The sequence below is a fragment of the Hylobates moloch genome, unplaced genomic scaffold (assembly GCF_009828535.3).
Source record: "Hylobates moloch isolate HMO894 unplaced genomic scaffold, HMol_V3 SCAFFOLD_9, whole genome shotgun sequence".
NCBI classification, from domain to species: Eukaryota; Metazoa; Chordata; class Mammalia; order Primates; family Hylobatidae; genus Hylobates; species Hylobates moloch.
Window position 1 is genome coordinate 96869128 of NW_026652284.1, and position 14520 is coordinate 96883647.

The window sequence follows — 14520 nt, forward strand, 5'->3', positions numbered from 1 at the left end:
AAACATTGGTCAATTCAAGTATTTCAAGCTCGTAAAAGAAGTTAGCTTCCAATTATCTAGAATTAGTAATATATTTTGTTTCGTTCGCCTACCATAATTGCAATGAATATTATTTCTTCATATTCTAAACCAAGAATGTTATTTAAAAAATTAATTACTTGAGAAAACTGTGTGACAGTGTTAACTGTTCTGGAATAGATTCTACTCCCAACTGTGCCACCAACCCAGTAACCAAACAAAAAACTTAAACCTCTCAAGCTCCTCACTTGTAAACCAAAGAAACTGCATTAACAATCTCTTCTTTTCCAGACCTAAACTAGTGATTATTTAAATATAATTAAGTACCCCCAGATATGTGCATGTATAGAGAAATAGAGATATTCTAATACTGCCAGAAAGAACTGCAGAGAAATCTCAACCTTAATTCTGTAGGAGGTAATTCAAATGAAATAGGGAGAGCACAGCCAGTTTAAAAAAAAAAAAAAAAAGATGCACACTGCATAAAGGTTTAAAAAATCCAAGTATGCTAGTGTTCAGGTGCCTAGAACAAAAGTAGCCCTGGTTAGTTTCTAGAGGAATTACTTTAATGAAAACCTGCTTTGCAGACAAACTGCAAAGTATTTCAATTTACACTTGATCTTAGCCAAAAGGCCGAGAAGCGATAAAGTATTTCAATTTAACAGGCATACACTTTGTGTTTATTATATGCTCAAGGTACTATGAAGGTGTGAAGTCAAATGAAGCAAGTAACATTCTATCAAAGTTAAAGTGATCAGTTAAAAGTCATATCGAAAATGACAAACAGGAAGTTAAGAAAAATCCAATTTATAATAGCATCACAAAGAATAAAATACTTACGAATACACTTAACCAAAGAGGCAAAACACTTGTAAACTGAAACTACAGAACGCTGCTAAAAGATGATGCACATAAATGGAAAGAAAAGCCATGTTCAGAGGTTAGAAGACTTCATCTTATTATGTTGTCAATACTACTCAAAGACAGATTTAATGCAATACCTATCAAAATCACAATGACATTTTTTGTAGAAATAGAAAAATCTATTCTAAAATTCATATGGAATTTCAAAGGACCCCGCATAGCCAAAACAATCTCAAATGAGATGAACAAAATTTCTGACTTCAAAACCTATTACAAAGCTCTCAAATGAGATGAACAAAATTTCTGACTTCAAAACCTATTACAAAGCTGGAGTAATCCAAAAAGTGTAGTTCTGACATTAAGACAGACATACAGACCAGCGGAATAAAACAAAGAGCCCAGAAATAAACCCTGGCATATATGGTGTCAAGTGATCTTTACCAAGTGTGCCACGATGACTCAATGGGAAAGGACAGTCTCTTCCAACAGATGGTGCTAGGAAAACTGGATATCCACATGCCAAAGAATGAAGCTGGACCCTTACCTTGTATACAGTACAAAGATTAATTCAAAATGGATTAAAGACCTAAACATAAGACCTGAAACTTACTACCAAGAAACAGAGGAAAAAAGCTTCATGACACTGGATTTGGCACTGATATCTTCAATACAATACCAAAAGCACAGGCAACAAAAGCAAAAACAGACAAATGGGAGTACATCAAATGTAAAAACTCCTGCCCAGCAAAGGAAACAATCAACCTAGTAAAAAGGCAACCTACAAAATGGGAGAAAATACATATTGCAAACCACGTATCTGATAAGAGGTTAATATCCATAACTCCTTCAACTCAACAGGAAAAAAAAAGCCTCCAATTTTAAAATAAGCAAAGGACTTGAACAGACATTTTTTCAAAGATATACAAATCACCATATGAAAAGATGCTCAACATCAGTAATCATCAGAAATGCAAATCAAAACCACAATGAGATGATCGCGTCACATCTGTTAACATGGCCATTATCAAACAGACAGAAAATAACAAGTGTTGACAAGGATATTAAGAAATTGGAACCCTTGTGCAAGGTTGGAAATGTAAAATGGTGCAGCTGCTATTAAAAAAAGTACAGAAGTTCCTCAAAAAATTAAAAATAGAATTACCATGTAATACCACTTCTGGATACATATCCAAAAGAAAATGGAAACAGGATTTTGAAGAGATATTTGCACACCCATGTTCACTGCAGCATTATTCACAATAGCCAATAGGTGGGAGCAACCTAAACTTCCATCGACAGATGGCTGGGTAAGGAAAATGTGGTATATACAGATGATCACTTATTACTCAGCCTTAAGAAAAAAGAAGAAAATCCTGTCATTGCTACAACATGGATGAACCTTTAGGACATTATGCTAAATAACATAAGCCACTCACAAAACAATAAACGCCACATGATTCCACTAACATGAGGTATCTGTAGTCAGACTCTTGGAAACACAAAGTAGAATAGTGGTTGCAGGAATGAAAGAGGTGGGAAAAGGGATTGTTTGATGGATATAGAGTTTGAGTTTTGCAAGATGAAATAGTTCTAGAAACCTACTGCACAATATGCATATACTTAACATTACTGTAATGTATACTTAAAATTTTTACGTGCTTTTTACAATAAAAAGTTACACAGAAAATGAAATCTGAGATTTCAAATAAGTGAGAAGTTATTTTCAACCTGATTTTTAAAAAATCTTTTAGATGCTGATTTTAGCCTTTGATGTGAGCCTTTAACTACTCTCAGCCTTTGCTAACAAAGCAATTACACCTATAGTACAAAAATAAAATATTTCTGAAATGCTTGAGGAGTATCTTCTTTCTGAAGCAGAAAATTGAATTCCATCTCTTTCTAAACACTGACTTAATCAAAACAGGATAGAAGGCAATGGATACCAGACACATAAGGATGATCTTTGTCCCTCAAAACTTTATTTAGCAAGCTGATTTCATGTTGACAAAGTCAACATCAGCACAGTTCCTATCCAATCTATGACAAATCAGAATCACAAATTCCAAACAAGTAAAGGCCAAACTAATGATGTCGATGGTATAAACCCTCATTTCCCAGAATTTACATAATTTTCCCAAAGTATCAGATATCAAGTGAAGTAGGCTAGCCTGACAGACTCCCAATTCACACATTATCAAAAGTTATGGTGAGACCTGTGTTAATATCCATTTGTATGCACTGCAAAGACACACCTGTGATGAACACCCTTACCTTCATCAAAGTCAGCATCATCCTCTGTGTGCTGAGGGAAAGGAAAGCAGTTGGTAATTTCAAGCCGATCTTCTACAACCAGACCCAAAAGCACTCCTTGAACAACTTCAGTTCCTTGTCCTTCTTCTTGATAATGTTTGATTATCTTTAATACCACCTAAAACATACACACACAGAAGGGAGCTTAACAACCATCCTAGTTTATTATTTCCTTTATTTCTAAGAAAAAACAAAATAAACTGTACTAGGTTTGCAAAACCACAAATTAATAAAGAGGAATAAATAAATGTCTTACAAATCCTTTCCTTTAGCCTTACATAAATAATAAAGCTCACATAATCTAAATGCAGATCTGAAACTCCAGGAGTTTGACTACATGTCAAAAACATCCATGTACAGCAGTTATGCTCTTAAATCAAAGCTCCCCCATGGTCTGGCATCCAGGAGTTCCTTCAGCCAAATCAAAGAACACCCCCTCAACCTGAGGCTATTATTGAGAAAGTGTTCCTGTTAATAGACACATAAATGACAAAACTATCAGTAAGATACAGAGATAAAGGTCTCAATTATCGGGACACCTGAAAGCAGAGCCTTCTGATAAATTCTCATTTTGCCTTTCTCAACAGATCATCTCCATGTCAGAGGATGCAAATATGGGAACACATACCCACACGTATCCAACAAGAATCTGGTTGGTATACTCTCCAGCATGATCTAGTTTCCCTCAACCAGAAGGATTCACTAAGCAACCTCTAATGGAATAACCAGGTCTTATACTACTCTCTCCTTTAATATTCCCATAAAGATAAAAGAGGTAACACCGTGCACAGGTGGACAAGCAATTAAAGTTTGCAATAATAATAATCATTAATAATTCCTACAACATGGGATTGATATATGTAAAGTGCTTTTTATAGTGCCTGGCACATATTAACAATAATAGCATTAATATTTAATATAAGCCCATGGCCTGAAGACCCAAAAGGCAACACATTCAAAATTGTATGTAAAGTTCTCAGAGGGAAAATAATTCTAACAAGAAAATGACAATTTATTTGTACGTTATTAGTGTTTCATTTAAAACAAATATATTATTGTTAGAAACTAAGTAATGGGTGGGCCAGGCACACACAGGGTGAGCAGCTACTTCTGTGTGCAGCCTGAGCCCACAGGTCAGCTCAGCCACAGGGATGGTGAAGAAACAGCCTAAGAGAGAATCAATGCGGTTGTCAGCTAAACCTGCTCCCGCCAAAGTGGAAACGAAGCTAAAAAAAGGCAGCAGGAAAGGATAAATCTTCAGACAAAAAAGTGCAAACAAAGGGAAAAGGGGAGCAAAGGGAAAACAAGCCAAAGTGGCTAACCAGGAAACTGAAGAAATTTACCTGCACAAAACGAAGAAACTAAAACTGAGAAGAGTCCAGCCTCTGATGACACCAGAGATAAAGAAGCCAAGTTTGACTGATATAACACACTGTATCTTATCAGTGGTCCCTATTTCCCTTCTTGTACAACCCAGAGGAATACTGTTAGCAACTATTTTGTAAACACAAGTTTGTGTGAGATACTGAATTATGGGAGGGTTTGACTGTCTTGAGTGTCAGCTTAACATTCCATAACTGGGGGGTTAGTTTTTATATCCTGTAATACAAAGCATACTTAATGGCAATATGGAGTTGCAGTCCTGCATTTAATGTCTTGAACATTTTAAATTACTTTCATTCCCACATTATTTTTTAGTAGAATTGTTTCCTAAAGAAAAACACTCTTTGATCATGGCTCTCCCTGTCATAATTGTGTGCACTGTAACATCTTTGGTCGTGGTAGTCCTGCTTTTCTAATTAACTTCGTTAATGTGCTGTGGAAGATTGAAGATTTGAGTATGTAGTCTATATGGTATCATATTGTGAATTGGTGAGATCTATGTAACAGCTTACTAACATGTGAAGATACTGGTACTTGATAGCCTCTTATGGAAAATTTGCTTCCCAATTTTAAGCTGGAAAGTCACTGAAATAACTTTAAAAATTACAACACATGGCTTTTTAGATTTGTAGTATATATGTTAAGAATTGTGTACAAATGGAAATGTCTGTGTACTGATCCTCAACACAACCAATAAACCAATTATGAAAGAAAAAAAAGAAACTAATTAATGACCAGTTAATAGCAACACATTACATTTACTAAACATTATATGACAGGCAATAATCTAATTATTTCACATGTATTACCCTACCATGTAATCCTCACAACCACCTTAGGACGAAGGTACTGTTATACTTATTTTATAGACAAGAAAACTGAGGCAGAGAGAAATTAAGTAAATGGCTAAAGGTCACACATCTAGGAAGTAGTAGAGCCAAGATTTAAACCTAGTTTAAACCTAGTTTTAGGTTTAAAAGTAGGTTTTTAAACCCAGTTTGAGGTTTAAACCTAGGAGATGATTTTCATATTAGTAACTAAATTGATAATTAAAATAACCAGTTAGTAACAGACAACAGACATGCAGTAAAAACTGTGTTATGAATAGACCCAAAAAGACTACACCAGTAAGATACAGAACTCCAAAGGAGAGCAAGCAGTCAGCAGGGAAAAGAGCTCAAAATGGAGTAACACCAACTAATAAGATTGGCAGACCTTCAATACTACGAAATGAAAGTGCACAACCTATACATTCCTGTATGAAAGACCTCTCCACTTCTTGAAAGGCACAAAAATGGACTTGATGAGTCATACAAGTATGGGTATGAGTTCCAGCTCCAGCATTTACTAGCTGTGACCTTGAGAAAGCTATTTAATCTTCTCAAGCCTTAGATTCTAATTTGCAAAATAGCACTATTTCATAGCATTACTGACACTACTAAAAATGGCACAGTATAGAGTTCTCTGCACAGAGTCTGCCACATAGTAAGTGCTCAATAAATGACCAATATTATTGATTTTTGTAAATAAAATAACTATTTAATGCTTATTCAACACACCTCTCTGCCAAGAAAAATTATTTCTACACTTAAAAAATAGAACATGGGTGATTAAGATGGGATAAACTAAACTAAGAGTTATTACAAACACATCTACAAATTCATCTAGGTTACCTAGATTCCTTTATACTTACCCCTACTAATGAGATTGCTAAACCACTACTGAAATCAAAGTAAACAAGAGATACTAGAAGATATATGAGCTTAACATAGTTCTTCAAATTCTAGAAGTGATTCCTAAACAGCTGATTCCTACATACGCAAAAGGGAATACTGGTGACTAGGACCAGCACAGCTTCATAAAGAAGCCAGGTGAAAATAACCTCATTTTCAGTTATGAAGAAAACAGCAACAAAAAAATTATTAATATATTTTAAAACAAGTTATTACAGTTCAAACTATATTGAAAACTGTCTTAACTCTAACAAAAGTGAATTCGAAAGGGATCAGTAAGGATAATGTAACCAAACAGCACACCAGGCTTGACATGCTTGCCCAACAGCCAATGCAATTTTATGTATTATCAATAGAATACAGTGCTCCAAGTAAAAGAAATAATTATCTCACTCTTTTGACGTCACTGAACTGTTATCCTCAGTTCTTTACAATGACCCAAGAGAAAACTTACCAGTAACAGTACCCAACTAAGAAATGAGAAAAGAACAAAAAACAATCAGCATGAGTAAGAATCCACAGAAAAGGGTAATTACACGACAGAAAGCTTAAAATCCTGTGATGAAAACCAGTAAAATTAATGCAAATCTCTCTCTAGGCAAGGGACACTCAAAAAAAGCACTTTCCAAACACTGAAGAGTTCTCTGGCTGCTAGAGGATTAGTCTTACTTTGAAGGCAAAACCTCAGGACCACAGGTGATAGTTTCTAGAAAGAAGATATCAACTCTAAGGATAAATTCTCTCTAGTACTGAATGCTGTCCAAAAAAGAAAGCATTCAGGAAAGACTCAATCACTAAAATAATTTCCAACTTTAATATTTATGATCTTGTCATTTTAATATAATCTCATGAAGTACTCAGGAAAAAAATCACTATTATCAAAACTAAGCTAGCTCATTCTTCATTGTGACATTTTATGATCGTCCTACTTCCTACATACACACTAAAACCTCAATTCGTTAGTTCAAGAAGTAATGTCATGGAAATGCCTTAGAGTAGGATTCATTTGGAGCAGGGGTTCCCAACCCCCAGGCCACGGACAGGTACTGCTCCGGTACTGCTCTGTGGCCTGATAGCAACCAGGCTGCATAGCGGGAGGTAAACTACCTAAGCTCCATCTCCTGTCAGGTGACCAGTGGCACTGATTCTCATAGGAGCACAAACCTTTACTGTGAACTGCAAATACGAGGGACCTAGGTTGCATGCTCCTTTGGAGAATCTAATGCCTGACAATCTGAGGTGGAACAGTGTCATCCAGAAACCATCCTCTCATACCCCCGCAACCCCCCACATGGAAAAACTGTCTTTCACGAAACCAGTCCCTTGTGCCAGAAAGGTTGCGGACACTGATTTAGATGTTAAAAGGAAAGGAAATTCCTGATTAAATATAACTAAATGACATACATACTTCTGCTATTCTACATAGATAACCAAGAATTTGCCATGTATATATATTTCAAAGTTTCACAGATTTGAAGTATCTTTTAATATAGAATCCATGTTGTGCCCATTGTCTCCCCTCGTAAATGTTCCCATAAAAATGAAAGAATGATTTATTCACCACATCTTCAACACCTAACACAGATACTGGCACATAAAAGATACTCAAAATATATTTTGCTGAAGGAATGAATGGCAAACACTTATCACTTATGATATGTCAAGCACTCCACTGTCTTACATGCAAGGACTCATTTAATCCTTACAACTACCCTGAGGTCAGTTATATTATGTTCCCATTTTACATAAGGAAACAGAGATAAGCTGACAGGGAATTCAGCCAGGGAAGTGAGATCTGACTTCTGAGTCCAAAGCAGTTCTAATTACTTCACAATAAATGAGTGATACCAAACTGAGTGCACCAAATACGTTGATAACAGCAAGGCTGAAAAAGACACATGGAAAGCTTAACCATTCTTCAAAACGAAAACGCTCTCCTGTTATATATATATAGTTTATATGTATCACAAATGACCCCACATTTGTGACACATATACACTCAGGGGCCCTATTTACTCATTCTCAGCTGAGCAAAATCACCTAAAGAGCTTTTTTTAGATAAATGAAGAGGGGTCCTCGTTCTGGATACACATTAGAGCCATCTGGGGAGCTTTAAAGTATACTAATGCGTGAGTACACTCCTGAAATTCAGCTAACTGATATGGGCTGGGTTCCTATACTGGTTTTGGTAGGCGGTGTCTGGTTTTAGGTTCTCCAACTTACTCTAACATCCTATTTAGTTCTAACTTCTAATAAAGTTGCACAGCCTAGCTTTCCTTTGTTTTTGTTTTGTTGTAACTCCTCAGGTGACTACAATACACTGCTGGTCAAACCCCAATTTCCTTTCCTCTAAGACTTCGTGGGTTGCTGAAAAGTGAAGGCACTGAGACATACAGACCCAAAAGTGAACATGTTGTCTATAAAAGCATAAATATCACCCTAATAGGAATTCAAGCCCTAGTTGGAAGAATCTCTACAGCATATAAACAAGAGGGAAGGTAATACCAGCAACCCACCTTGAAACATTCATGTTTTCTGCAGCACAGTAAGACTTACACCTTAGATCTGACCCCGTATCTAAGACTGTTAAGAACCGATGCTGACTAGATTTGCTTATCCTATAAATTAGTGGGTAAATGAGGATTCTTCTATGAATTATGCCTCAAGGGACAGAAGCAAACTTGCCAGTAGAAACCTAACTTACCAAATTCTTCTACACCTTCTGAAACTTTGTCATGTTCTGGGTTTAAATGCTTAACCTACTCTATGTGCCCTAAACAGTAAGTATTGTTCTCTGATTAGGTCAGTTGTCTCTCAAACCGTTTCCCAGGTTTCTGAAGTTCACACAGTCTCAAGTTGGGCAGATCTTCAAGGAATCCCAACCTGCAAGATAGTAAACAGATGTCCTGTCTGCTGAAATTACCCTGAAGGGAACAGTTTTCTACTATCGTTCACTATTCAGTGCAAACTTTGAAAAAGCAAAGCAGACTATATGCCATCTCTAATGAACACAATGCTACTTTTTAATGTGTCTGGCTTTAAAAAAAAAAAAAAAAAAAATGAAAACCTATCTTTGCCCAAAAATCTAAAAGCAAGAAAGGATTTAACTTCTATGACAAGTATTCTCTGTATTATAGGGTAAAATATAAATACCAATCTAAAATAGCCAAATAAATAACATTATAAGTCAATAAATCTAAAATTTAGAAGAGTTAAGAATGGCAGGTAAAATCTTTCATCCTTCCTAAAGGGAAAGATTTAACACAATCTCTAAGACCTCTCTATCAAAATCATATCAAAGACTCAGTTCCATGACAGGGAACAGTTCAAATTTCACCAAAATAAATATTAAAGCTTTTTGATGAACTAGAATAATTTCCCATCAAACATGTCTGCATAGACCAGTAACTACAGAAAGATTTGAACTCTTTCTGCATAGAATCACTAGGCTTGTTATTTTGACTTCTTTCATTCCCTCATTCATTCGTTCATTCATTCACTTAGATACTTACTGAGTGACTTTTCAGATCAGTCACCTCTGCCAGGCCCTGGGAATATGAAACTAAATCAAACACATAGGTCCTACTTTCATGGGGCTCATATTTTTAGAACAGCAAGTCTCAAACACACTTTCTCTTTATTCTCACACAACACTGCTGACACCAGATGTGTGGGTTCTTTCTATACCATGTAATTCTTCCAATTCGCCAAACACCAGCTGAGTATCTTACAATTTAATTCAATTTTTGACACTATCTTCCTGGAGTTAGTGTCAGATTCCAAAAGTTAAGGACACAGTCCTACAAACAAAACCTCCCTCACTTCAGATGCCAATCCCAAATCCAGGCCTCCAGTACTTCTGACCAACCAGCTATAAATCAGGAGTTCCCACAAAACCCTCTTCAGATTCAATAATGTGCTAGAATGACTCACAGAATTCAGAGAAACACTTTACTTACATTTATCAGTTTATTATAAAGGACATGACAAAGGACACAAATGAAAAGCCAGATGAAGAGATGCATAGGACAAAGTATTGGAGGTTAGGGGACAGAGCTTCTCTGGGCCTCCATCCTCCCAGCTCCTCCAAGTGTTTGGAAACCCAAAAGATCATCAAATCTTGTACAAGAGTTTTTACAGAGCTTAATGGAGCTTAATCTCCAGCCCACCTACCCTCCTTCCCAGAGGTCAGTGGGGCTGAAGGTTCCAACCCTCTAATCACTTGCTCTTTTGGGTGACCAGCTCCATCCTGAGGGGCCTGACCCAAATCACCTCATTAGCATTAACTCAGGTGTGATCAAAGAAAAAGCATTATGAATAAAAGACAGTCCTATCACTCAGGAAATCCTAAAGGTTTGGGGAACAGTGTGACAGAAACCATGAACAAAGACTAAAGATATTTCATGTATTTCACGGCCCTTTAAAATTTAAAAAAAAAAAAAAAAAAAAAACTCTTGAAAATTTTTTAAAATCCCTAAAATTTTCATGGGCCCCCAAAAATCTTATACAGTGATATCCGCATATCAGAAATTCAAACCAAGAAATGTCTGAAATATTTATTTCTCTTAAAAATAACCTCTATTGGAAGCTTTGAAAAAAATTAAAAATAAATGCATTACATGCTCATATAAACTATGTTTTAATGAAAAATATTTTATAAAACAAGGTAATTTTATCAGGATATAAGAATGACAATGTTTCATATTTTTGTAAAAAATTTACATTTTCAAAAAAATTTAATCCAGGAGAGGAGAAACATAGTTTTACATTTTTGTAAATCTTTTTAATATCTGGTTTAATAGAAAACAGATGGATAATCACAACTGTTCTTGCAGTCAATCCTTTATGATATCACACACATCATGTAGCATCTGGAAACCTCCATTGAACAGTCGTGAAAGAATGAGAGTAAAAATGGCAAATTATGTATTATTATGAAAATAAGTTTTGACCTTGGAGACTCTCTAAAAGGGTGTCCAAGATCCTCACACTTTAGGAACCGCTATTCTAGAATGACAATTAGGAAAATTCATGTGATTACAGATTGTGGAAATTGCTAAGTAAAGGGGAAATGTAACGAGGAGGGGCAGGGAAGCAGCCTTAACTTAGGGGGATCCAGGAAGGGCTTCTGAGAGGATACCTGACCACAGAACTGAAGAACAAGCCATCAGCCCTATGAAAACTTGGGAGAAGAGAATACTTGACGACTACGGATTTTTAATCTCTTAAATAAAAATGCTAATATTTACATTTCATAAAGCACACAAGTTGTATTTTAGGGGAAGAAAAAGGCCTCTAGATGGATAAGCACTAGGGTGGGAGTGATACACGTTCACGTTTTTACTAAAAGAACTGGTAGATAAATAATTACCCCACCTACCGGCAGAAAGTTGTCTGTTTTTGAGACAGGATCTCGCTCTATCACACAGGCTGGAGGGCAGTGGCACAATCCCAACTCACTGCAACCTTGCCTCCCAGGTTCAAGTGATTCTCCTGCCTCAGCCTCCCTAGTAGCTGGAATTACAGGTGCACGCCACCACACCCAGCTAAGTTTGTTTTGTATTTCTAGTGGAGACGGGGTTCACCATGTTGGCCAGGCTGGTCTCATACTCCTGGCCTCAAGTGATCTACCCGCCGGGGGCCTTCAAAAGTGCTAGGATTACAGGCATGCGCCACCATGCCAAGCAGGAAGAGTTATATCTTAAAATAACATTAAGTAATTCACAACTACCAATTTCATTTATTTTTTGTTAATGAATTATAAAACACAATATACTAGTAAAATCCTTTCAGGAAAAGTTACCATAGCTTTTAATTAGCAATATGCGTATTCCTAATGCCAGGGTCAGGGTCAATCTTCACTTAGTAGGCATGTCTGTGAAGCTAACACCAGAATTCCTCTAATAAAGGTTGCAACTCCAATAAAGTTCAGAGGTAAAAAGAAAACTTTTTAAGAAACACACTGGACTTTCAGGACCTGCAAGTTAACGCAGCCATACCTCAAAATACATGAGACACAGATATAATCTGCAAAACCTAGGAGCTGAGTAATAATCCAATCTCTGTTCTTGGGTCAGGATATGGAGTTCTGAACTTGGCTGAGCCACGAAAGTAGAAACTGAGACCTTTCTAAAAAGCTTCAACTCTATGAAAATTGCTGGTGCGAAAGCGGAAAACAGTAACTACAGTATCTTATAAGCTAAACATAAACGCACCAAATGACTATACCTAGTCCCAGGAATCTACCCAAGAGAAATAAAAACATCCACACAAAGACATGTCTAAAAATGTTCATGGTAGCATTATTCATAATAGCTAAAAACCGGAAGCAACCCAAACCACCCAATGCAGATGAATAAATAAACTGCAGCACAGGTTGAGTATCCCTTATCCAAAATGCTTGGGACCACAAGTGTTTTAGAGTTTGGAATAGTTGCATTTTCAACCCTATCTTTACACCACAGAGCAGAGAATAAGCCAAAACACCACCACCACCACCACATAATGAGTAATGCAGATAGGTCGTCTTGGCCCCATGTGGATCATCGTGGGGAATCTGCTGTTGATGTATCAAGCCTCCACTTTATTATGCTCTGCAGGTATGCTTGCAGGGGCCAGTTTGGGCATGCAGAAAAAAAAAAATACGTAACACAGCTGAAGGAGACTGGAAGGGTCTTTTTTCCCTTGGAGACCCCCGAATAAACTGTGTGGTGTAAAACTGTTTTGACAACAATCCATCACATGAAGTCAGGTATGCAATTTTCCAATGTGGCATCATATCAGTGCTGAAAAAGCTTCACGTTTTGGAACTTTTCAAATTCTGGATTTTCCAATTAGGGATGTTCAACCTGTATATCTATTCTATGGAATTATACTCACAAATAAAAAGGAATAAAATACCAACAGACAAAACAAGGAGGAATCTCAAAAACATGCAAAGTGAAAGAAGTTAAACAAAATGTGCCGGGCGCGGTGGCTCACGCCTGTAATCCCAGCACTTTGGGAGGCCGAGGCGGGCGGATCACGAGGTCAGAAGATCGAGACCATCCTGGCTAACACGGTGAAACCCCGTCTCTACTAAAAATACAAAAAATTAGCCGGGCGTGGTGGTGGGCGCCTGTAGTCCCAGCTACGCAGGAGGCTGAGGCAGGAGAATGGCGTGAACCCCGGGGGGCGGAGCCTGCAGTGAGCCGAGATCGCGCCACTGCACTCCAGCCTGGGTGAAAGAGCGAGACTCTGTCTCAAAAAAAAAAAAAAAAAATGTTATGTACTACACATATGATTTTATTTATAAGAAATTCTGGAAAAGGCAAAACAATAGTAACAGGAAGCTGATAGATAAGTGGTTGCCTAGGGCCAAGGTGAGAAGGCAAATACTGACTGCAGAAGGATACCAGGAAACTCTCCAAGTGGGGAAACTATTCTATTAATAAACCTTGATTGTGGTAGCAGTTAAACAATTGTTTACAATTATTAAAGTTCATCCAACTGTGCATTTAAAATGAGTGGAATTGCCAGGCGCGGTGGCTCACGCCTGTAATCCCAGCACTTAGGGAGGCTGAGGCCAGCGCATCACGGGGTCAGGAGATTGAGACCATCCTGACTAACACGGTGAAACCCCATCTCTACTAAAAACACAAAAAAATTAGCTGGGTGTGGTGGCACGCGCCTATCGTTCCAGCTACTTGGGAGGCTGAGGCAGGAGAATCGTTTCAACCGGGGAGGCAGAGGTTGCAGTGAGCTGAGATCGCGCCTCTGCACTTCAGCCTGGGCGACAGAGCAAGACTCCGTCTCACAAAAAAAAAAAAAAGAAAAGAAAAAGGTGGAATTTATTTTATATAAATACCTTAACTGAACAAAACTGTACATACTTTAAAAGTCTGATGAAGAAACAATTCATACATGCGCAGACTCCCAATTTTACTCTCAATTTCAGAGTTCAAATATCCCCTGAGATGCTATAATACCCAAAGAGCTAAGAACCACAACTATAACCCTATCTATTACGTATAATATAAAATAAATATCTATTGACTCATGTTTTTAATAAACCTAGGTCACCAAAAATAAATTAAATTGTACTATTGTTGAAGACAAAGTATACTGCTTAGAATTTTCCTGTTTACAGTATTTTGGAATTTAATGAGATTATTTAGAGAATAGATACTTTGTTCCTAGAAAAGCCTGTTTACGTAAAACAAACTCAAAGAAA

The 14520-nt window shown here is 37.0% G+C and overlaps 1 protein-coding gene and 1 pseudogene across 1 annotated transcript in view; both read right to left on the reverse strand.

Moving 5' to 3' along the window:
- EIF3H (eukaryotic translation initiation factor 3 subunit H) overlaps positions 1-14520 on the reverse strand; it is a 111848-nt gene that overhangs the window by 77127 nt on the left and 20201 nt on the right. Inside the window, exon 2 of the mRNA XM_032760301.2 lies at positions 3154-3310. Within this exon, the coding sequence (XP_032616192.2) occupies positions 3154-3310 (157 nt within the window). The remainder of the gene's footprint in view (positions 1-3153; positions 3311-14520) is intronic.
- Positions 485-663, reverse strand: LOC116814056 (U2 spliceosomal RNA; annotated as a pseudogene).